The following is a 26794-nucleotide window of genomic DNA, read 5'->3' on the forward strand; positions in this document are numbered from 1 at the left end:
CACCCCTCCCCGGTGATGTCTTCCTCGCAAGCGGGGCTCGGAATAAAAATTATTAGGGCCGTCAAGTACATAATACTTTTTTTTTTATTGTCCTTTTATAACGTACAATCAACAACTGTATTTTTTCTTTCTCTTTTTCTTTTTTTTTTTCCACGTAACCCATGTGCCAGCGATTAGTTCTTAAAAGGACACGTTAGACGTCCCGTGGGTTAGTATATAAATAACGGTTTTACAGTGAGAATACAATTAGATAGTTGAGTATTAACAAACTTAGAATGTAGAACGTCCGGCCGAGACGTGTCGGCGAGACATAATAGATCGTTAAGTGTTTTGCGAGGGCGGGTAGGGAGGGAGGGGATAATAACGAAGGTTTTTTACAGTGTAATTTGTAACATCGTAAGTAGAGAAATAGCCATTATGCACTCGCGAGGAAAATAGATAAGATCGCCACGCGAATATACATATATTTTACGTATCAACGTTAGGTATATCATTGTTCAATACTCCTCATACACGTTATAAGTACGCATCACAGATATGTCGTTGTTCGTGGAACGAAAAGAAATGGCGACAGCAAGGATCGGCGAGAATATACCGGTTGTCCCGAGAACGATGTGCATCAGCAAGACTTTATTCCCAAAGAATTCTTCCCAAGAAAAACTTTCTACGAGACGGGTTCTTTTTCGCTATAAATTTCGAATTATTCACCGCTAATAAATGAAGAAATGAGCGGAAATCGATCTACTTTCTATAAAAAACATTAGAAATTTAATATAATTTATTTTTTTTTCTAAAAATATTAATTCTCCTAAAACAGTTAACTAGATTATTAGATCTTAAAAATTCGTTGAGCAGAATCTTGAACAACATCTACGTAAAGATAACAAGTGAGCATCCTGCCGTACGTGCCCAGATTTCTTGGAACATCTTGTATATTTTATTGCGGGCACGTAAAGATAATCAAAAATACCTAACCGTTGAAATCTCGACGCATGTTGCAAGTAAAACGACTGTTTCTCGTTGACAAAACGGGCGATGCGAAGGGGAAAAAGATCGGTAAGTGAAGCAACGCGAGATAAGTGAAAAGTATTGCCGAATTTGTTTGTTTGGCACCCGCTAACGCGTGCCGGAATTTATCTTAGGAAAATGTAAAATAGATAAACGCTGCTATTTATGATAATTCGCTATTGATATTACGTATCCGCAACTCCTCGTGCCGCAACGAACGTGAACGACGAAGGCAAAAATTGTACGCACTGGCTAGCAACAATCTTGATGAAGATGTGTCGCACAGCTATACATAATTTTACTATCTACGGTAATAGGATATTTCATAATAATAACCAACAGGACGTAACGTGGGCGTTCGGGACTGAGCAGTACGTGAAGTTAATACGCATCTTTGCGTTATGATTGACACAAAATTGATGAGCAAAATGTATGTAAAATATGTTTTTATTCTGTAATGAAATTTTTAATAGGTTTGTTGTAAAATTGGTTAATTAGAAATTTGTATATTTTGTAGCTAAAATAATTTTAACAGTTTTTTAATTTTATGGACACAATTATCGTCCTCTCGCAAGAGTTTTCGTATATTTTGCGGTAATTTATAATTAATAATTTCTTTACAATAATCTCTTCTTGCATTTATAATGCTTGCTCCGCGGTTAATGGTGCTTTTTGTGATTTTTAAATATCACCAATGCACACGAATTTTATGCTGTGCAGAAGTTTATCTGTTATTCTGTTGAAAGTACACACAAATAATTTATAAGCTGTAAAAAAGTTAAAAATCTTTATGGGCCTCCTGTCTTTTGATTTAAATTTTTATTAAGCGAAGCTGTCGCGTTGAACATTCGAAATCACGAGCGTTGCATTTACCAATCAATCTTGTTCAATACTTACTTAGAGAAGTGACAATATTTACGTACGTTATTGCAGTTAATTGATTACAGCGCACGATAAATCGATCATCCTCATTTCAGCTCGTATATATTGTAGTCACGGCAGAAGTCGAGAAAAGAGATTAAGATCGCAGAAAAATATTTATTATCTGAATTCCTTTTTCTCATTAAAGCATCTGAATTTCGATATTCCGGAACGCATACGAGTAAAATATAATTATATTATTAGACAATGATCTATTGAAACGTTCTCTTTTATTTTATTGTTAATTTCTGAATCCAATCGCCATGCGATTTAGGGCATGATCGCGAATCTTCTCGACATCCTGTATGCCTTCTGTATGCACGTGTACATATATGTATTGCATAGAGACTCCGCCCACGTTACGCGCGGATATAACAGTTTCGAACGAAAACGCGCTAGTTGTGCTTGACTATATTTATATATGTTTATACATGGAATGTGCCTCTACCAAACTGCTAAGTGCGCTAATACACAGACTCTTCGCCGTCGCCGGAGGGACGTGTATGTCACATACGCCTGGCGAACGCGCGAACGCATCTAAATTTATACAAGTTCTCTCGAAACTGCTCTCTCGACGCAACACGCAAACCTTGTAATAAATCGCGAAATAGGTCCGTTAGCGGATTTCGTCTAATTTCGTCAACTTACATATCCCTGAAGATTTACGAGAGAATCGTCGTCGCTCATTTTTAGGGTGCAACGGAAAGGAAAACGTCGTCCAAAGGTCGTGGTGTGCTTTAATCGGCGAATGCGCAAACGTGCATTGCAGCGTTCTTGTGCCAGCGAATCCTAAAATTAAATCTCTACGAAACTACGGGAGACCGCGGGTTGCATCATTTTGACCAACGCCTTCCAAATCGGTCCCTTGCCTCTTGTCGGCGACGATTATGATTCGGATGTATTACTCGGACGTAATCAAACAACGAGAATTTATTAAGCTAACGGATTCAATTGCGGATTTTATGTAATATTATTGCAGATCGAAAGATATCTCTTTCAATCTGCGATCAAAGATCACCACGCTGATCGAGGATGATGCAACCCGGCCTTGAAAGATATGTGTGGTCGTGGAAAAAATGTGCATTGTTCTCGAGCGCAGTTCCTTGCACATTTTGTACTTGGGTCACCAGCGGTGAGACTTGAACTTTGGCGGTCGCTTCGGTATTGATTAAATTCTCGAAGGGTAGACCTCGGGGGGGGGGGGGGAGGATCATCAACAACGCGTTCTCGTGGTGTGCGCAACGGCGGTGTGCTTTCTCGCAATGCGAGCAACAGTATATTAACTCTTAATTACGATTATTATTACGATAATCTACAAGAACGCAGAATACGTGGAGGGGGAGGGAACTCGTCGTGAGACAAGTCTCGTAGGTTTCGATCGAACATTCGGAAACCAAAAATCGACACACGCGCAGTAAAATGCAAAACGAAATTGCGTAATTCAACTATTACAAGTTAACGCCGCGTGCTCGGAAGTATTCTCGTCCGCGGGGGGAAAAAAGTATTCTCTTAAATACCTCGATCAGTAGGAATCTATCTAACGGGGAAGATTTAATTTAACAGGTGGAAGCAGACTTGAACAATTTGAATATTATGCGTGAAAAATAAAACGTTTGCGCTTTGTGTTTCCAAGGGACGCGAAAAATATCCTATTTTACGTGCACGATATATATGTAAATTGTTCAATTCCATTCCCGTCTCCTCGGCTCCTTCGTATCTCTCTCCTGTATTTCGATCCGCCGTTCTCTCCTGTTCTCTTCTGCGCGATTCCCCCTTTTTTTTTTCTCTTCGCGAATAAATTAAACTTTTCGCGAGCAAAATAAATTGGTTGCGGCAGCTTGAGCGATCCCGCGATCGAGCCGACCGACGTGTCCGATCGCACCTCGGAAGCCGCGTCGTCGGATCCGTTCGTGAATTACTTAATCGTAATTCTGGGACTCCTGCTGCACCAGTTTATACCGGCGCGGGCTCTTGACGTAAAAGGAACCGTGTCCCTCCAGGGAGAGGCGGCCCTTGCGCTGGAGATACGTGGTGATGTAACGTGCGATCAGCTTTTGCGGCCGCATCTGCCATTCCTCCAACACTTCCTTGGGCGCCAGAACCTTCGCAAAGCACAAAGAGAGAGAGAGAGGTCAATTAGACGGCGGATTCTCGATCGCGATTCAGAAGACTCGTGCAATCAGGAACGTTCCAGTTACATATTGAGTTACGTGTACACAGAGCCTGAATAAATTGACGAGCTTTACGTAACAGCGAGCGTTCGGGCTTTACGAGGTCTTGTTAATAATTTTGCGCCCGTCGATTTACGATATATTTACGCAATATACCATACGCGAAATTACCCCGAGCTTCGCAAAGTGGATATAAATGAAAATACACTGATGAGACCCGCGATGCTAATGAGCTCGCCGTTCGTTACGCAAAGGTTCGCAAGGGAGCTATTAGATTTTTTCGTGACGTCGCTCGACGTCGAGGGTGCCATGGATACCTGGTCGCCTTTGAGTCGGTCCAATAGCGTTACGCACACGACGGCGGACTGGATACCGGCGTGGTGTGTCAGCGCGGCGAAGCAAAGACTCTCCATCTCGATGTTCACCACCCCGGCGTTCTGCAGCTTGGTCAGGTACTCCATCTTGTCGGCCTCCGTGAACTCGCAGAACGCGCCGTCCAGGCGGCCCTGGCCCTCGTAGAAGTCGTTCGAGCACATAGTCTTGCCGATCACGGTGTCGTAGGGATCGTCACGGTGGGCCAGGGCCTTCAGGTCACGGGCCAGCTGCCGGTCGAGCTTCGCCGGCCGGCGCACCAATTTACCGAGCACCATCTGCAACGCGCGGACATTTTCGCTTAGCACCAGAACTATTGGCAATTAATTTTTATACTTAAATGTGTTGCGCGTATCTAAAAAGAGATGGTGAGAAAGCACAAAATTGATTAATCTAATTCTTTATATCGTAATAAGTTATATTTATTAGATTAATTTTCATAAGAAATTACAAATTAGTCATTTTGACTGCTTCGATATTTCTTTAATATTAATCTCCCTGTTTTGTATGTAAAAGTTACGATTAAACGCGAAACGTATGCCGCGTGAAGACAGAAACCAATTAATTAATTTAAAAAGTAGAAATGTAACAATATGTAATTTTCGCTTGTGTTTCTTTTGTATGGATTTTGTCAAATTACTAACCAATTCCATGTAAGGCTTCATACTTTCATCGACGGCTTCCTCCGAGATGATTACCGTACCACCTTCGTAGCCGACACCGCCGCAAGTACCGATCCTGATGAAGACTGGATCCTTTACCTTTGCGTGGTACATCAGCTTGATAACCTCGTGAAGCAGAATGCTTACCGAAGGTATGCCCATTCCGTGCTAAACAGATAAATATCTCATCTGTGACATCGTCTTTAACGTAATTATCAGAAATACAATTTAACGAAAGAAAAGGAGACTGGCTATTATTCCGACGTAATAACGTTTTGTACTGAAAATCTGCGTCCCGCTCGTAAAAAACGCCGAGACGTAGCTGCCATAAATAATTGGTTCCACCAACCGGATAACGCAATTGCGTCCGAAACCCCGCTCAGTTCGCCTGGCGTGTCGCGTGCGTAATTCGCGCGAGAAGCGAGACGATGCACTGGAAAAAAAGTTTTGTTGTTTTATGAGAAATTTTGGTTGATTCAACCTGTCCGTTTGTTCGAAAATGAACGATACAAATTTTGTAGTTGGAATTACCAGAGGATTCTGGTTAATTCCATTTTGTTTGAATCTACCAGAATTTCTTGTTAATCTTACTACATCGTTTTGTTAGGTTTACAAAACTCTACAAAAATTTCTTGTTAATCTTATTATATTGTTTTATTAGGTTAACACAATTTTTTGGTTAAAAAACGAGTTTGGATAGAGTTTTTAAAATAATAACAATATATCTTGGTTTAAAGTACACTGCATATATTTTACATATATTTTACTAACCTCTAAAAATCTCTATATAGCTGTCGAAATTCCATTCGCGCAGAAGAGAAGACATTTTTTCGTCCGCCATGCCGTTGAACAGAATAATGTAAATACACGATTGTAAGATACACGAAACAAATATAAAAGCTACCTTATGGGTACCGCGTGATATTAGTATCGCATCGATACCGCGTTGGTTTGCGCGAGATTGGCATGCACCGACTTGCGCTGCGAGAACGAAGGCGCCAGCATTATCGCTATTTTTGTAAATATAACAAGAAGTTTTGTATTATTTTGTAGATTCAACAAGAAGTTTTGTAGATCCAACAAGAAAAACTTAATCAAATCCTTATAGTACAGTTAACCAAACGGTGTAGTTATAAGCTGTAAAATCTTGTTATGATAACCAGAAATTCTGTTTCGTTTAATAAGAATACGCTCAACCAGAACCGTTTTATTATTATAATAAAACCATTTTTCTCAGTGTGGAAAATCGGTTTAATCGTCCACGCGTAAACCAGGCGCGTAGGTAGGGTGTTATAACGGCGGGGCGAGGCAGGTACTGACCGTGATTAGCGTGGAATGTTAATGGATTTTTTTGCCTGTCGAGAACGGATTGTCTATCTCGCTACGTCGGCGCGTTAAGTCAAACTTGGAAATGTACTTGTGTCGAGAAGGACAATATTTTTCATCTCGGAATGTGTAGCGTCACTTATTACTGCGTTTATTACTATTATACACTTTAAAGAGACAGCAAATTATTTTTTTATTCGAATTAGTGACATTACCACTGTTTTCTGAAGATATTGATTGCTTAAAGTCAGTTTTTAAAGGACCTTTAACATTTTATTAAGAAATCTAATTATCAAAACTACTTTATTCTAGAAATAAAATTGCAATATTTGATATTTAAATATTAATTTAACCATATTTAAAAGTATCTCTAACATAATTATAAAAACTATTTACGAATTATGTACTATAATTTCTATCTAGAGCGTAGATTTGAAAAAAAAAACAAAAAAAAAACAATTATTATGCGAAATTAGTCGCGGCTTGAATGAAAGGATAACAACTTTCGTGCGTATCGCGAACGCGTTTATCTCATTAGCGGCGCGTTAAACGAGTACGGTTAATTATTCAAGCAAAAGTAAATTTGCTGGGAACTTAGTCTCGACTAGAGTTTCCAGTATTTAATCCATTCCACATTCCAATCGCAGTAGCGCGGTACCGAGGCGCTTTAGAGAACCGAGGCAGCTTGGCCGACTACTTGACCTCGCGCCTATTTCCTCGATAATTAATCGGCAGATAAAGTTGTCGTCGAAGGGAAAGAATGTTCCGCGTCGAGAAAATGTTCGTGGCACGAGAGACTTACGCTGAGAGACAGAACCGGGCCGACTTTGTACATCGAGTAGCGGTAGGAGTTTTTGGTGATGTCGAGAAGAGTCGTTCCCGCTGGCAACTTGTGACCTATCTCCTTCATGATGTAGTTCGCGAAATGTTCCATCCTTTTCGGTGTTCCGCCCATGCAGACGAACTGTAACGAGAGAGCGCAATTGCAATTAAGAAAAGAGGGGAAGACCCGTAAGCCGATCGTTAAGATAATAATCGTTGAAATAATGACGAGTGAAAGAAACAATTCAGATTGAAGAAGGAAGAAAAAAAAAGCGAGTAGCGTTCATCGTTAAAGTGACGTGACCCGAATCTTCGGGCGCCCTGATTCATCTTAAATGTCAAAGAGCATCGATACGTTACGTTAGTAAAAATAAACGAGCGGTGACCGATGGTGTAATCGCACGTCATTGAAGTAAGTACATTTCGCGATTTATTGATGTTGGCTGATATCATGAGCGTATCGCGTGATACCGGTAGCCTCGTGCGACGTACGAGTGGTGCGTATTCCCGCGTCTGATCCAGATCGAACGTCAAGTGCAGGGAGCAAGGATGCATTGACTAATCGGTTATTGACAAACGTAATAAATCCGCCGTCGTACGGGCTGCCTCTTATCGCCTCGGAAAGTCAGAGGCCCAATATTAATAAGTGATGTAATATCTTGCGTCATATCGTCTTGCTGTTTGTGTATGATAAGTTTAGCGTAACTTAAACTGTGCACGTTGAAGAGCAGACGGACTAGTTGAAAAGAAGCCAAAAGCAGCGTATGATTGAAAGAAATCTTTTAAAAAAAAGTATAAATCGAAGATAGTAAAATTTTTACATTGTTCATTTTTATTAATTATCTTCCTAATAATTAAAAAGATAAACTCGAGACCAAACATACGTGCAATATACTATACAGATATCTCTTATGTTGCCGATGATTATTATTTGTGTAATTGCATGACTTGTGTTTAATCACAAAACAAGAAAGCATTTAATACACAGCTAGTATTATGTAATCAATGTGTAGATAACATTATTGATTGAAACACAACATATTAACGACGAAAAAAATTACGATAAAAATTACGATACCACAACATATTAATGACAAAAAAAATTACGATAAAAATTACGATACATGAAAACTACGCATGCTTCTGATAATTACTTGAGTCATTTGAGTTTTATATCTATGAAGATATATAAGTTTTTCATTTAATAAAGCTGTGTATTTGTCAAAGGAGTACATACATTTCGTGCGAGTTGGAGAACACACAAAAATCGTTGGATTCATCAAAATCATAGTCAAAATAATTTTAGTATCCAAAGAAAAATGTTGAGACATGTTTTAAATATGTGATTGTACATTTTTAATGGATTTTATTTTAACAGATTATTAATATCAGCTTAGTTATCAAGACACATCGAATAGCAAAAATTAAAAAAAATTGGCGCCACTTATAAGTTTTCATTAAATAGAAGTTGACGTTGAAATTGATTAAAGAATACGTCAACAATGTTTCCCTAAGTTTTTCAAGCTTCTTTTTTTTTTGCAAATTCACATAATAGAAATTTATCTTGCTTACCTTGACGTCACCGAACATCTCAACGAGATCGTGGGAGCCGCTGCCGAGTGCGAGATGGTACAATATGTCCTGATCCATGAGTTCGATATTGGGGTTTCGTAATCGTACAGAGCCATCGCTGTACCTGAAAAATGGAAAGAGCGCACGTTTTATTTACATCTCGTCGTAGAACGTTTTTAAACATTACGATCTATCGAAGAGAGCTTTCTTTTGCGTGATCAAATATCAAAAATGACAATAATTTAATACAATAAGGGAAATAGCTTTACCGCGAAACGGAGAATATGTATCGCGATACTTGCAACCGTATCAAAATATTTGATTAACAGTTCCGCACAATATGCGTATATGGCGCATCGCATCGCCCCTATTTACGATTAGCCGAGTTTATACAAGCGTAATTAGTGTTCAAAATTGTTAACTGTGATATTTGAACGCACAGGTCAACATTTATCGCTCATTTAAGCAAGAACATTTACATCTAGATGTAGCGAATTCGATTGAACTACATGCACTCTAGAAAGTACAGATGCATATTAAAGCCGTTGTACGCTGATCTGATCTAAACAAAAATGTAATGCAGATATCTCGAATGATAAAACAGCTATTTTTAATAGCAAATAGCATAATAATTACATTTGTAACGTATATTGAGAATTTCGCGATTTAATCTATTCGTTTATTTGTATTAAACACATCTTTACGTCGATTTTTGTACAACGTCCAAACGAATTAGACCAATCTCTTAATCGATAGGAAAGTAGCAATATTTGTATATTAATATACGTTAGAGTTCCCTATTGTTTCTTCGTTAAAGATAACGATGAACTACGATAGGATGCCTCCGTAAAACTCGACGTTTGCATAGCATCTGGATTATCGCGAGGCACAAACGAGCTTCGATTAAATTGCGGCCTTTGACATCGCGACGTCACGAATTTGATTCTGCAGCGGGCGAAGGGACGGGCAATTGCATCAACGTCGAAAATTGACTTCGTTAATGCATCCGTAAGCCTGATCAGCCCCGGCCGCCGACGGATTCGCGCATCGTAATTAAGTCATCTCCGTTCAACGGCCAAATAATTGTATTTAGCTTCTGACGCCTCGGCGATCGAAACGCAAAACGTAATCATGGAAAAAAGAAATCACCCGTGATTTGCGACAATTTAATATTCGTGGGGAAATAATTCAGTGAGATGATTCAACATGTTGCTTTGACATGCTTTGAGATTTAGGAATAAAAATATGAAGCTTGTAGAATTTTTATCGTCAGAAAGCAACAACTACAAAAGGTATTCGTATTTCAAACACGGGAATGGATCAAAATTGAGTCGAACAGAACGGTAGAATAGTGACTGTTTGCCTTAGGATTGTTTGCTTTTCCAGACTCTACCTCGAAGATTTTTCTATGGCAGGAAACTGATTTGCGTCGATAGTTCAGGTTCGCCTATTGTTTCTGGATCCGCGGGATATCGTTTAGAAACGTAATGTATAAATGTATACAATACGCCCCTTTAATCCCCGGCAGACTGTTATCGACGTTAGTTTCGATTTACAAACGCGAAGTCGCAAGCGTTTATTAATCCGTTTAATCACGACGATCGCTAGCGGACAATATTCACGAGTATATAATACATTTGTTGTACTTAGACATCTATTATGCGTATCTGTGTTCGGATCGTAAACGTTTAATCACAATGGAGTTTTTTTTTTTCAGAGATTATTCTTTAAATTGGTTTCGATCGCATGGTGACTTTTATCGCGCGTTACATGAGGCATTTAAATGAAAACTTTCAAATCCTTTTCGTCCCTCGCGAACGAACAAAGAACCGCCTTCCAGAAAAGATTCATGAGATACATTTAATATTCTATGAGATAAATATAATTATAGGAAACTTTACGTTATACGGTGCTCGAGCTTTTCTCGTCGATACGGTCGTCTTATAATGTGTACGTGTGACTTGTAACACTGTACACGTTATTTCTCCTGAGAAATTTCGCATGCATAACCAGTGAAGATGCTCACCTATTTCCATCTAAATGTCTCACTATGCTCTTCGGATATTCAGGAGCTCCTTCGGATATAGGTTGTTGAATATGAATGGTTATTATTAAGTGAATTCATATTCTAATGGAGATTTAACAAGTTCTCGGCCAATTTTTAATTCTTCAACGATTTAATTCTCAACGATAACGATAGTTAAGTAATCCTGCTAATCAAGCTTCGGATTATGTTACTGTTAAAGTAAAGTTCAGCTGAAATCAACTGAGAAATAAGTTCCGATATCCAGATCGAGTTACTTAATAAGGTAAACGATAATAAAAAACTCTTAGAATTGATTAAACTTTTAATATTGCAGATGCAGCAGAACTTTCTTCTTTATTAAATTTAAATTACGGAATTCAACTTAATTAAAATTTCAAATACTAAGATTTTTCTTTATCTAATGTTGAGGATTAGAAAGCTGTGATGATTAATAAATGCGGTCTTTCGTATCTTTGAGATGGTTCAAGCAGGAAATTTCTTCGAATCGTCTTTCCTGTCTGTTATTAGATGAAAATTGAAAAAAAAAAGAAACAGATACATAATCCAATATCTGATCAGTCGCATTTTTTAAATCGCAACTGTGACTGGCTCTTCATCCCTATTACATTGTCAAAAGATTTGTTTCGAATGCTTTACATTTCTTTCATCAATTACCGAATAAAAATCAAAGAGAATTTCAGGCATGTTCGTATATCTACTATTGATGGATCATAACTTCAATATTGCTTTCTATTTATCATTATTAATACTTGTTGGTTTTTTAAAAAAATTCTTGTCAATTTTTATCCTCGTAAATAGTCGGCGCAAGGAATTTCTTCGATCGCCCTTTCTATCCAGTATTAAATATAAAATGAAGAAATGGAACGGGTGTATTATCTAATATCTTAGTAATGGCATATTTTCACTGGTTCTCCATCTTATTATTATATATTAGAATATTATTTCTTTTTTTTCTCTCTTTTATCCGTTAGGATAAGAATCGTGGAGTAAGAATCGAAGGAGGAAAACCTCTACTCTGTCATTGTTTACAGCTTCAACTTGTTGCCTATAATTAACAATTTGATATATATTTTAATCTTTGAAAGACATTTCTACGATCCGTAAGATACCTTCGCTTGAGAAACTATCCAACCCAAGGCCTCCCGCTTTGCGTCTATCTTTTGTATGACTTTGCGACGAGCTTTCCATTATTCTCTTTACTCGACGGGAGCTCTCTATGCTCACACGAATAATATAGAGAATGTGACGGCACACAGTCTGTTGTCTACGCTACGGAGTTGCGTTCGCCATATTTCCGTTATTGCCATCGCAAGATGCGACTGTATATCTTCGTTTTAGAATCGCAACGTTCGATGTCTTTTTCCATTCATCTCGCAATAATTTCTCATGCAATTCGTGTTAAAAAAAAAAAGAAAAACTGACTTTTCTCATCATATGTAGCGTATACGAGAAATATCTTGAAAACAAAAGCATCTTTCTGTTAAGGGCAGTTTATCACGTGATAATTTCTGCTTTTTCATGTAATTAAATGTAAAATTAAATAACTGTAGATATAAATAATTACGTTACCGTTATTAAAGTAACAATTTTAGCAACGTACATAATACGTTGTTTGCATGCGTTAAAGCAATGTTTATCTATATTGATTATGTAAAATATCAATGTTGACGTTACGATCTATTGTATATTAATATTCAGATCTATGATGGCTATTAAAAGATTAATATAGCACGTATATAAATATATGGTACAAGAAAGATTATTCTATTTTCAACAACTAGTTTATATATAAGAGGAATTTACGCAGAAATGTATCAACGTCCGCGCGCGTAATCCTTTGTTACCAACACGGCGAATTAATGCAGGTCAAATTCGTTGAAATTCAAAAACACAAATATTGCACCCTTTCTCATGTGAAAACTTTCACATTCGTAATAAAAATACAATTTATAAAATCTGCGAGAGAAATACGTGTTTTAATACAATTTCCAATTTATTCTATAATACTTTTAAAATTCAAAACGAAATCTATCGTTTGCTTGACATTTACCGTCTATTTTTTTCGCCAATAAAATGTGGCGTTATGATTGAAATGAATGGTAAATTGAATGGCAAGCGAAAAATAAGGGAGCGGTATTTTTCCACGAAGTTATGAGTCACTTGGCAGTATCCAGTCGAGCAACCCCGTGAGGAAAATCGATTCTTGCGGTCAGCCGTGTCTGTTTGTCGAGATCCGGCTGCCAGTTTCCCATAGAAGGAGAATACCTCGTCTAACCGAACTACCGTCGTACTACTACCTGGCCTTCCCGTCGTGTATTCCCGTCTGCTAACTTTACGCAGAACAAATACAATGATCCAACTCCGTATCGTAAAATCAAATTCGATTTAACGGAATGAAATGGAAAAAGCGTTCTTTCAGACATCAACCTGTATTCATTGCACTCGTATTTTCTGCAGACTCGGTATTTCGACAACAAAATGAAATTGACTACAATGCCACCAACAAACAAACTTGTTTCGGTGAATTTAAATTGATGAAATAAAGTGAAAGAAAAAACAGACGTATAAACAATTTATATTGCGCAGCTCAATCGCATACACATTTGTAATTGCCAAATTCGATCTTTCGACAATTATGTTTTTTTTTCCGTGTAAAATAACATTATACATGGAGAAAAAAAACAGATTTGCTGTATCCATGAATTCTTTCCATGTAGCACTTTTTAAGTTTACCCCTACAAGAAAAATCACCATTTGAAAAATGTTCACAATCACCATTCGATGAGCTGATGTATTCTTGTTCATTCTAGTTTGGGATACAACGCGATCTGCAGTATTTTCTCAATCTTACTTTGTTAAACCAATTCTCGCGTACTCGAAACGAGTTAGATAGCAGAATGACACTTTCCAGTTTACGTTGCCTGTAATAAAAAAAGCCCTACCTAACCGGACTGGCGTACTCCCTGGGCTCCTTGACCTTGTCCTTCTCCATTGGTGGCTTCAGCGAGCAAATGTGCTCCTCCGATTCATCCAGAATTCTATTCTGGCAGTCGCATGTCGGCATCGTGGCTCCTTCTCAAAGCACCAATTTCACCACCTCGAGAATCGACGGTTCGTCACGCGGCGACGTTTCCGGTGGAGGATGTTGCGAAAACTGGTCGGTCCTGATCTTTGCCCCCCCCAGGCAATTCCGCGTTACTTTCGTGTCCCGTTGACGTGAACGATATATAAGACGGCGCGGTATAAGTCGTGACCGAAACGAAGCCGATCGACGATGTCGGAGAATAGCCGGCAGCGAGGATCTTTATATGTCGCTCGGGAACAGGGCGCCTCATTTCCCACCACGCTCGCCGCCGGTCGTAGCTGCCAATCGCCAGACACGTTCTCCTCGGGTGCGGACATGACACACGCGTAACCGGTCGCGGTATCTGGCTGGTGCAAGTGCAAGTCGCGGACCGGCGACGAAGACGTCGTACCGGTTCACGCGAGTACCGGTAGCGGCGAACGGCACATATACGGGATGTGTCTGGTGTGACGGGGTGACTCAAGTGCACGAGGAGTTACATTTTACAAAAGTCAAATTGAGAGGATAAGGATGATTTACCGCTTTTAAATTTCATCCGAACGAAGCAAATCTGCGGTAAAGGTGAAATCCTTATCGCGCGTGATAAGAACGTACGCAGAATTTCTTTTCTCGTCCTTCTATCAAAGCGAGTGCCGAAGTTTCGATTGCCCAAAACATCTTTGCGCAATGTTGAAGATACAGCTACGTCTTATTTTCATTTCTACTTCGAAACTGAACGTTCTCAATTAAGCTCTCTGTCTATATTCATTTCATCATTTCACTGGCTGACAATAGCCGATTGCAGGGCTCTTAATAGCGCGCTTCATTAGTTCTTCGTATGAATTCATTAATTTCCCTCAGCCAGTAACACAAAATAGTAATTAATATTCAGTGTTGACAAAGTCAAGATTGGTAGTCGCACATCCTAATCTTTGCCTCCGATGCTTTCGGAGAATCTCAAGATGGTATGTGTTTGATTTATAATTTGGAGTAAAACGTAGATAAGCTATGTCGTCGCAGTTTATTTAATGTTTACACAAATTTGGTAAAAGAATTCTCGTATTCCGGAGAATTCTGGATTTTTCAAAATTTTTATTTAAAGTTCCAGATAAGATTAGAGAATATACATTACATATTTATTTTAATGCAGCCTAAAAATAAATTTACTTCATTATATGTATCTTTCAATGCTTCGTTAATTTCATTATTAATTTTGTAATTATGTAATGTCAAAGAAGTGCCACTTGAATTTTGAATGTTAAATTCAAGGTAGTATTAAAAAGAAATAATTTAAACTAAAAATATGAAATATAATAATCTGTCTGTGCAACATGGATCTAGCTTATCGGAAATACAAAATTTGAAAGCAGATTAAACAATGACAACTTAAAACGATGTACTGTCTCCTATTGTCATTACTTTTTAAAATAAAAACACGAGTTACAAGAGAATATATGTAAACTTGTATACTATATTTATCACTATTGATTTTACATTGTCAAAAAAAAAAATTAGAGAAACAAGTTGTTAAAAAAAAGAGAACAGAATTTAAATTTTATAGAAAAAAATTTCTCTCGTACCAATAAAACCCCATGAAAATCCATGTGTGTGCGATTTCCAAAGATAAAAAATAAATTTCCTGAAAGTTCTAGATTTTCTCGGGGTTTCCCCGGCAGTGAATATTCCGCGTCGTAATTTTCTTTCTCGAGTTCTAAATTTATATCTTCTGAAACATCGGTCTAAAAATTATTTAATATACTTATTACATAAACTTCTTATAATAAATTGTTGAAGCTTTAGAGAATCCGTTATTTTAATGTGTAAGAGTTAATAATTCACATTACGTATATTTTCTCGAAAGCTCAAATTGTGAAACTACGTAGAAAACATTCGTAAACTTTATACCTCGTAAAGCGTCCATCATCATAGCTCGATCTCGGGAATCGCGTTTTTCGCGTTTCGCGAGCTAGAAAGCGCAAATAACATTGCGGAATGAGATTCCGTTTTCCTTTCCGCCAGCCCGAAAATTGGAGTTATTCTCGCGTGGTTACAAGGGTCACCAGAGACATTACGTAACCAATTCCTCGCTCTCGCTCCCCGTCGATCTACGACTACGTGCACCTGCCCGCGCCGGGAAAACATAGTTCGAGGCTCTTTTATTTCCATTTGTACGACCATTTCTTTCTCGCGTGGGCGTATTTCTTTGAGGGAATCACGGGAAGGGAAAAGGGGATGTAAGTTCCATTCGCTTCGGATTTTCCCGAGCAATTCACTTATAAATTGTTCCGCAGCTTCCCGCGGGATATCGATAAATAAGTGTCATCTCTTACGGACCGACTGCAAGCTTTCTTAATATCACTTTGGCGAGCCACTTTAATTTCCGCCGTGCGTTTCGAACCGTTAAATATGCGCAATTTTATATTGCCGAGATTAAATACGTTTTTACTGTACTTTTAATGAGAGAAACTGTTCCTTATTTCGTTAGAACGAAATACTACCATAATTTTTCTAAACGCTAAAAGCAAAGTATAGTAACGCTTTAATTTTTAATATAAAATTAGTGGAAAATCCCGTCACAATGTCAGCCAACGAATAAATCTTTTCTGTTTGCGTTTAATTATATTCTCAATAACATACCACTTTCACTTCCGGTTTTTATTATATCTGTAATCACGGAAAAGTTCATTCTTAGCGATGATGATGATAAACTCGGCAAAGATGGCACGTCACGATGGTGTTCAGACGCCTGTTTCCGAAGCTTGATCGTCGTTTATTTTGTCGATCACGATCACTTCACGCCGAAGAAAAACAATGTCATATAGGTACTGATACACACGACACACGAGTCATTGTTCGTGCTTTTCAAGCGAGATGGTCCGAAGCAATAGGCAGGAGTATCGGTCGCCCGACAGCTTTGTACCGCAAGACTAGATGCTAGATCGTCGCTACTTTTAGACTGACAATGTCAGCCAGTGCTCTACTTGCTGCATCAAGTGCATTTGAATAGTCTTTTGCCAAACGGAAAATAATCGAGATAGGTGCGCAAGCAGAGAAACGTATTACCTATTAATATTCGTACATTTTTGATACAAATCAGTAAAAATAGAATGTGTTTTGCTTAATGAAGTTATCAATAGCTTGTGATATTTATAATTAAAGGTTAAGAAGAAAGACATTTTCGACGAGTTAAATCTCCGTAGAAATAATATAAATAATGTCAAATTCTTTAACTGTACCAAACATTTTATAGTAAAATTATAAATTTTGTTATCTATATGAAATAATTTTTCTTATTTAATAATAATTTCATTTAATTCTATGTTACGATATATAATAAAATTGTTTAATTCTGTGTATATCAAATATGTTAAATATAATAACACAATTATTTTTATTTTTATTTAAAATCATTTTCCAATAATAATAGCTAACAATATATTGTTAATGAAACTTATATTACATAACTCAGATTTAATTAGTTCTATTAAATTGCATGTAATCGAACTTATGTGAATAAAAAGATTACTTTAGGAGTTTTTTAACTTTGACTGATTCTTCTGATATATCCATCATGTGATATTGAACGCGCCTTTATTACACTATTTTGATAAAGCAGTATATCGCCAAGATAGATATCCATCTTACATGCGATTATCGATTATCTAACAAATTTTTATAGATCAAACAAGTTGGAATTAATTAGAAATCATGACGCAGCGCAGTGAAGATTGATCTAATCTAGACTACAGTTATATTTAATTCCTTTGTTAGAAAGGGATATTTAAATTTAATCTGTAATTAATAAAATCTAAGAGATCAACGAGTTGTATAATATCCTTAAGATATTGCAGAGTAATCTGTAATCAAACTTCATGATAAAATTAATAGACATAGAGGATTATATCGTCAATATTTTTATTTACCACAGTTTTAAATAATTCAAAATTGCCGAAAAAAAAATATCTGTCAGTATGATCCGTTTCTCTGTGGAAAATTTGTTGAAGTACAAAAAAAAAAAATATTTGTACAGCTTTGCCAAATCAATTCTCAGTCAACACGTCCAACGATTTTTAATTTAATTACAAACCGCGTACAAACATGTTCTCGTTGTGTTGACTTTACTCTTGTTCTACTTATTTCAAGTTTGTTTTCCCCCGCGACAAAAGCGGTGCCTCGGTGCAAGCGAGCGAACGCGTTGTGATCGTCCTTTTGCCCAACCTTTCAATTTCACCTCCTATCGCGTATATACGCGTGACGCACAACAGCTTTTACCGAGCTCCATTTTGAATTTAATCGATGGCGTATGAATTGAATAAGCCATATCGTTTCACACCAGGCAATGACATCCCGGCGCTGTAATAATATCCGCGCTTCGGAACTGATATCTGATAGGAGCGGTCGATATATCTAGCGTAAACTTTGAAATACATACGTGTGCGATCTGTGTTATCAATCGTGCGACTGAACGCAGCCTCGGATTCGTAAATTTAGGCCTAACGTGGTCGACAATTGCAATCGCATAATTGGCGTTCATCATGCAGCGTATAACGCAATAATAACGCGAGAATGTGCGCGAACCGTGTTATGAATGTCAACACAGCAAATAATGAGACGTGTCATCAACTACCAATGCGCTAACAGAACAATCATTCACTGATACAGTTTCAAGATATTACACACATACACGTTGAACTTGTTAAATTATGATTACGGTAGAATTTTTTAACTCTTAAGATTATCAAGATAAAATTATGCGACGCTCAAAACACTGTATATTATCGTAGTTATCAATTAATGAAAAATTAATTTAAACGTCCGTATTTAATATACATAATAACTTATAATAATAACTTATAATAATTTGTCTTTTCAAAGCACGCATTATCTCTGCGAAATACTTAATATAATAAAATTATGAATCTAATATAATGTGTAAAAATAAAATCTACTTTGAAGATTAAATTAGTTTTTATTTCCAGAATGAAATGCTTGCTTTCTTATTGTACGATAAAAATACGGAATTATAGTTTCACGTTCAAATTTTTAATATACATAAATGTCATAAATAATTTAATTATATAATTATATAAAATGATATATTAACATATATTAATTTTTTTGTATTATTTCTGTATTATTATACTCTGCGCCGTTTATTTTAATTTAAATTTTTCTGAAAGGTACATTTATTTAGTTTTTATTTAATTCGTAATTGAGAAATAAAGAGATAAATGCACATTTCAGAGAAAAGAGGCTGAGTGCACGGCCGTGCGTATCCGCGAACCGAGTCGCCTAACAAACGAGAGTGCGTTTGACTAACGCACATAGAACATTGGAGTATCATAATTTGATCGCTTTTAGGTGACCAATGTGTCAGTATTATGTAGAGAACGTGTTATCACGTTGCTCCTGACCTCTGACCTCATTTTCGCAAACGAGCTTAAAGTAGCACCAGCCATATGCGTTAAAATATGAGATCATAACCGATACGTCGTTTCCTCGAATTCAGAGATAATAAAAAATTTCTTGCAATTGTAAAAAGGTTTCTCCTTCTCTCTCTGTTAAGAGGAAATCAATACAGAATTAAAAGCACAAACGCTAAAAATCAGTTCAAAATTTAATTTAATCTGATACTTGAATTTAATTTTTTATATTCCTTCTCATGTAATTAAATATAAGAAAGTTAAAACCCGTCATACTTGTTTCGTATCGTAATTTATCAATGAACTGCTGATTATGCAATCAAGAAAAAAAAAACAATATTTTAATCCTTTAAGTAACGGTCCCTTAAATTCGAACAATAAATCTACACTTCCTTTGTAACGGATCTGTTTTTACATACCAATAGAAATACACATGTGTGATTATTTCATGTGGTTCCCCTGTACGTCAGTGAAACCAGTTAGAACCTCACCGGTTGCAATTGGGATACTCAGTATCCCGAAGACAAAGGCAAAAAAAGATCCGTTATGACACAGACAATGTCGGTGTCTCCGATTTCTCCAATGCCAATCGAGTCCATTCTTATGTTCTGCAGTAATTTTTCTGTTATGCTCTGTTATCAGGAAAAATTTGAGAATTAAAATGATAAGGCACGAGAAGAGATTCACTTGTCATTTCGTTATTCTAACTTTGTCCCCATATTGATTCGCATCGAAAATTACATGATGCGTCAAATATTATATTTCCACGTAAATATATGCTTGATTACATAACGACACCCAACGAATAAAAGTTACTTCTAGCACGATATCGCTGAAAAGCTTCGGAAATTATTGATCGTACCAACGCGGCGTAATCAAAGTTTGCCCGTGCGATCAGACTTATTTTGTATTACATAATTTAACATGTACAAACCAGATTAATTATTAATGATTATCGATTGTCTAAACAAATGCGCGAGACACGATTGCAGGATGTTCCCATGATTTTACCGCATTCGCGAATCCCGCAAAGTGTGTAGGCTTTTTATGTTAACAATAATTATGGGTAATAAATGATAGTTATAATTGAAAGGGATTATTAATTAAATGTATAAATTATTAAATTAAAGTAAAATGTATAATATATATTTTATAATTTTCTATTGTCTCTTTCTCTCTTGCGGAGACATAATTTAAAAATTGCAATTTTATTCATGAGAAACGGATGCAGGAGCGTCGAAAAATTTATTAGCAAATTTGGTGTACGAGTTCCGTGGTGGTCCACGTATGTTTTTAACATCAAATTAATTTTGCGGTTTATGCATTCGGAAGATAGTAATGAATTCCGAGAAATGCTTTGGTCTCCAGGACCAGAACAGATCATTATCGCGTACTACCTCCTGTTACTATGATCAAAGAATTTGGAAAGTGTGGTATGCATGTGAGAAATTTATATCAAAATCTTGTAAAAGGTAGAACGTTTAAGCTTTCAGCTCGGTCACACACGTGGACCGAATAATACGAACTTCAAGTAAATTTGGCTTACATTCTAGATCACGTTCAGAATCAGTACAATGAGTACAATGAAAACCAACTTTTATATGTGCGCAATTATTAACTCCGCAGATGTGTAAATTAAAAACTTTATGAACAAAATTAAAAATCATAAACAATTATGAAAAAGTTATGAATAAATTCGCTGTACATTTTTGTTGTACTTGTAAATAAAAGCGAGAGTTATTAAAATATTACTCTGTAATATGAGGGCTTACGTTTAAATTGGCAATAAAATAATTGCTATAGAAAAATAACTTTTTGATTTGAAAAGAAACTTGCCCGGATGAAGGCTTACTGTGAGACTTTAATGGAGTTCTGAGATGAGAGGATAATCTTTTGTACGGGTGGAAAAGCACGAATGTAAGATATCACACATTTGGAGACTTATATGAACAAATTACATGACTAAAGAAAAAAAAAATTGTAAATTAGAAGAATAAATTTTAAAGTATAACTAACGAGAAATAAAATTATTCTTTTATTTTTGAAAATATGCTTTTATTAATGCATTAAAAAAAGTTCCACATTTAGTCAGAATAAAAGTAAAAAGATAAAATACCATTTATAATTCCATTCTTATGCAATACGTCATTTAGAATATTAAATATTTTAATGTCGAGTCTATCTCTTTTCTCTTTTGAAAAATTATACAAAATTATACATAGTTATTTGTGCTGTATAAATTTGGAAAGGAGAAAAGAAGTAGACAAAACATTAATATTTATATATGTATATATTCAATAAAAAAGAAAAGAATAAATAAATGAAAAATATATTTTATCGCATATTCAAGTAGACAATTAAATTTTAACTAAATGAGTTTTGTGGTTCAGAAAGTTGGTAGTATACTCTGTGGAAAGATAATCGTGTCACAATATGCTGTGCATAATCCTGCACGTAGATAAAAGAAAAAAAGGGGGAGAGCCTTATACATTCCCCTAGAGGATACTGGAGCGTATACAAAAAGCTACGACCTAGTTTTTCAGAATCTTCGCAAAATGTTCATTTTTGTTGCGGAATACTCAAGCGATTTGCATTAAAATATATCTACATACACGCACACAAGACCAAAATACTTTTCGTGCGATATATCGTCACGTTTCTCACATTCGTGTCCATCCATGACTCGTACTTGACCATATAATTTATTATTTACAGCGTTTCCTCGACTACGCCGATTCAGCTCGCTATTTATTATACAATTATTGGACACAGCGAACACGAAAGCGGCGATAGGAAGCACCTTGAAATGGCGAGCATTGAAAAATACCAATGGTTGAACGATCATCACGTCTGCACGGTGTGGAATTATTGAGTTGCAGGATAGCGCGCAACGTTCCAGCTGTTGAAAAGAGATCGCGGCTTCCGATTCCGTCTTATACCAATTACCGAGGCCGTACCGAGTATTTTACATGCGATGCTTTGAAGAATATCGTAGGCAGATATATCAGAAGTTTACTTACTCTAAAGTAAAGTTAGAAGAAAATAGAAAAACATTTCTTTTTTAACAGAAGAGAGAATACTAGGTTTTGTTAGCAAAGACTTGATATAAATAAGAATTTAGAATGTCTTTTGGTATGCATTGTACAATCAACATGTAGGATTTTTACGTTTTTCATTTTTAATATGAAAAAACGGTGAAACAATTCTATATTTTTATATTATTATTTATAAATATTTTATCTTTATGTGCTAATGTTGAAAAGCTGTAATTGGAGCTATATAATTGATAGAGCAATTTTACTTGATTTACGTTGGGAGGGTTAAGTGGGTAGCAAATAAAAGCGCAGAAAGGTGCTTCAGCCCCTTGGAAAATAGCTTGATTCCACTGTAAAATAATATTGCCTCGTAACTCATTAGTTATGGCGTTTACATAACCCGTTCCAATTTCATATACCGACACGAAATGAACCAATTTGTTGTGCAAATAGCTTCCAAATTCATACCTCTGAAAAAAATGTATATACATTTCCGTTGGGGTAAAACCGACCTGTCTTTATTACAGAACATTTACGCGATAATTGTGCCGAGTGTTATTTCCCCTTTTTGTTTACATTTGTGTCAGACTTCTGGTAAATTTTTGTGTAAAACTAGAAAATAATTACATTGAGATTTTCATTAAAAAAGGTTTGCACGTGATACTAAGCAACATATACAGTGGTAAGAAGAAAACAGAACAATTTTATTGGACCCTAGTGCAAGGATTAAGTCGTAAGGGGATGTGGCTGGTAAGTATGTAGAGTATAGAAAGAGGCATGACGATCTGCTTCTACATTCTTATTAATAGACGCATCGATCGTTTACTTGGTTACCAACGGAAAGTGTGCATGTCAACGTACACGTATTCATGCGTTTCATTTGGCGTTTCTTTCGTTTATTATTGTCCGCGGAAATATTTCCTAACGCGTTTCTCCTCCTCTCAACCCACTTGTCAAGTGATCCAAATTCCGAGGCGCGTTATACAAGGGAAAAACGTTAATATATATGTCGCTTAGTTAATTGATTAAAAAGAATTGATTAAAAGAAGTTTTTATTATAATTAAAAATGATATAATAATATAATGTGTTATCAAAATTTTCTTTTAATTTATATAATGTAAATTTTATGTAGAAATTTAATAACGTTTATAAAAACTCTAAAATTTACAAGGAAAGATATTACGTAAATTGTGTTTTTTAATTAATAATTAATATTTCAAAATTTAATTTTAGCAAGATTTATTAATTTAAGTTATAAGTTTGAGCACTGAAAATTAGAAGTTTACTTTAAGCATATTTCTACAAAGAATTTTATTTCAAAGTCTGTCATTAAAAAATAATATACATTAATATAATTTACGCAGTTATAAACTAAATTATAACTACTGTTCTTAGGACACAGCCTTTGTATTGTCACAGCTGATTTCCTCTTGTATAACTAAATTCAGTTGATTTAGCGGAAAACTTTTCAATGGACACTGCCTGTGACATAGTTGCAGTTGCTCTAATTAGACATGCCTGTGAATGACACCTGCATTCAAAATGGCAGAGGAGAGAGAGAGAGAGAGAGAGAGAGAGAGAGAGAGAGAGAGAGAGAGAAGAAAAAGGAAACCGCGCACAACTATAAATCGTTTAGCAACATAAAACGCACTTGACTGATTCTGACGAAGGCCGCCAGTCTGATCGTTGAAATACGATTCCGATAACATGACATGCATGTACATAAAGTGTGTTAAAAAAAAACGTGCGGTCTCAATATCTCATAATTTCAATTTTGTTAAATAAGCAGCCATTCACATTTTTATATTGCAAATGTGGTTAACCGCTCAGTACAATTGTACTTTAAAACTTAATGTAATTATTGCAAAAATATTCATTTAAAATATGAGATGCATTTAAAGTTAGTTAATAAAAATTGTTAATAAAAAATTTAGCTTGTTAATATTAGGGAAGAATTCGTTAAACTTGTGCTAAATTTTTTTTAAGTTTGCTTCTTTCTTCTCTTGCGTTCGACTTTTCATGATTGCAAACTTCTTCGATTAATACGACGTTTGAGAATTAATTTTAAGAAAAATTACTAAAATTTGAGCGATTTTCTATATTATAGTAATTATAAAAAAATCTGTGTTTGAATGATAATTTGTATAAATTTAAGTCGAAAAAGAAATTAAATTTACTTCTATCAGCTTTATCTTACTTATTCCAAGAAATAATTTTTATTATAAACGCATTCTGCAATTAAATCCGTTTTTCAGATATAATTAACGGTGGAGACATGATGACAAAGAACCTATTACAAAACGGAAGAAAGAACATAACACGTTTGAATAAAAGCATTTTAATTTTCTAATGTACGCATTAAAAAGTTGTTCTTACAAGTATAATTTATTTTATGAATATATTACTTCCTTGTTATATTTTTTACCTGTCCATTATATTTAAATGAATCATATATAAAATTCCGATAAGGGTTTACCATTGCTTAACATTTCTAGACATTTCTTTTGATATAATCAACGTTTGTACCTCGCATGCTCGCAGAAACACACACACATACACATCAACCCTCAAGATATTAAATGTCGCGACACAACGAAACATAATTCGCGACTGCGAATGTCACACAAAAACTAAATCGAATTCCAGAAGTGATATCCGACATTAGAAAGACTATTCTTGAAATTTATACAAGTAAAAAAGTAATATACACTTCTCAAATAAAACGTCAAAACGGTGGAAGACTATTATTTTACTGGCGGACCATTACATAAAATAAACGCATAACAAAAAGTGTAACATAAATGCAGCGTAAACCACTGTGAATTATGTAGACGTGCCGATCATCCTCAACGTTCCCGCCGTTAAAAACCAACACGTTGGATCAATTTGATACACAGAGATTCGCGATTCGGCCGAAGGATCCGGTTCGAGAGCACTCGCGAAGGGCGGCCGCGCGCGCGATCGACTCGGGTAGCTAGCCCAGCCCTTTTTCGCGCGCCCTCGAGGAACGCGTGTGTGCTACCCTCGGCGGAGTGAGTCATCGATAGCCTCGGCCGAAAGCTATGGCCTTAATGAAATTCCTTATCGAAACAACATCAACTCACTCGTCGAGCTCCTCCTCGTCCAGCAAAAGACTCATCCTCCCCGCTTCGGAGCAGCGCGCGTCGTGTGGGATATGTGCGGTTATGCCACGGGCCGATCCTCACCACACTGCGGCAAGGGTGTAGCCCTCCCGATGATCTTCCGCAGGACTATAGCCGCGGAAACGCGCCGCGACTCCACTGGCGCGTTTTCCCCCGCTCCTGTGTTCCTCCCGCTCTCCCTCTCTCTGTCTTTCTCTCGCTCGTTTCTGTTCTCGGTCTCTCTCTCTCTTTCTCCTTCCGTTTCCCTCTACCACCACCTCGCGCGCACAGGTACCACACAGTCCCTCTCTTATTATCTTACGATTCCCTCCCCTCCGCCATACTCCGCCCTTCTCTGATTCACGTTGTCGCTCCTTCCTTCTGTCCTCTTCTTCCCCGGCCGTTGTGTCTATCTTTCCCTTTCCGTCTTTCACATTCTTTCTTGCTGTCTTCTTTCTCTTTTTGCCCTACCGCAAATTGTTCCTCTTTTGCTCGCAAAATTTCTCTCTTTTTCTCAACGTTTTTGCTGTATCCTTCTTTCCTACGTCCATCTTTTTCCCTCCGTCGTGCATGCTTCTCTTACTCGCGCAGTCTCTCTTTCTCTTCGATTTACGCTATCCTTCTCTTGCACATAAATCAAACGTAAACCGTCCAGGTGGTGGCATACTCACCCTTTCTGGTGCATGCGCACTCCACGTACAGCTGCCTCCTTCTTTTAATTCTACCCTCAGCTGTTCGATCCACGCGGTAAAGATCTCCGTATGGCCTATTTCGCGAAGATCGACGGTTAAACAAATCTGTCAATAAATTTTTCAATTTTGGCAATTTACTGAATCGAGTATAATTTAAACATAGATATATAATTTTATATTTTCATATTTCAGCATTTGCTTTAGGAACATGATGAAAAACAATATTTCGTCATCTCACATTACATATGTGCTAGATTAAACTGTAATTTTACAACGTTTAAAGTTTAAAATGTTCCATAAATCCATTAAAACATATGCTTGTAATTTTTAACCAAATAATTGAGAAATATTTTATACAACTTACAAAATATTATATTATATGATATTACATCATGTTATTTAGATATAATTCATTGTTTAAATATTATAATATTTGTAATTATTATCATTGTTCATTTTAATATCGCTGCATAAGAAATGCTTGAATATTTAAAGTCATATCTTTAAAACTGATCAAAGAACAACATAATATTTCTGAAAAATAAGATAAACTCAT

General features: G+C 36.4%; 1 protein-coding gene across 3 annotated transcripts; it reads right to left on the reverse strand.

The window, feature by feature from the left end:
* Positions 1 to 66: 66 nt before the first annotated feature.
* On the reverse strand, positions 67 to 25696 carry LOC105835867 (uridine phosphorylase 1). Of its 3 annotated transcripts, none has more exons than XM_012679486.3 (6): positions 16603 to 16833; positions 8855 to 8978; positions 7263 to 7424; positions 5117 to 5302; positions 4418 to 4750; positions 67 to 4031 (listed from the first exon to the last, which is right to left on the reverse strand). In XM_012679486.3, exons 2-6 carry the CDS (start codon positions 8930 to 8932, stop codon positions 3849 to 3851), a joined length of 942 nt encoding a protein of 313 aa, XP_012534940.1. In that variant the 5' UTR covers positions 8933 to 8978; positions 16603 to 16833; the 3' UTR covers positions 67 to 3848. The 3 variants fall into 3 exon arrangements, with proteins under 3 accessions (XP_012534940.1, XP_012534938.1, XP_012534939.1); XM_012679484.3 differs by lacking the exon at positions 16603 to 16833 and adding an exon at positions 13844 to 13977; XM_012679485.3 differs by lacking the exon at positions 16603 to 16833 and adding an exon at positions 25529 to 25696 and having other exon boundaries at positions 3849 to 4031.
* Positions 25697 to 26794: the final 1098 nt, after the last annotated feature.

This window comes from Monomorium pharaonis, chromosome 9 (genome assembly GCF_013373865.1).
Source record: "Monomorium pharaonis isolate MP-MQ-018 chromosome 9, ASM1337386v2, whole genome shotgun sequence".
In the NCBI taxonomy this organism is placed as follows: domain Eukaryota; kingdom Metazoa; phylum Arthropoda; class Insecta; order Hymenoptera; family Formicidae; genus Monomorium; species Monomorium pharaonis.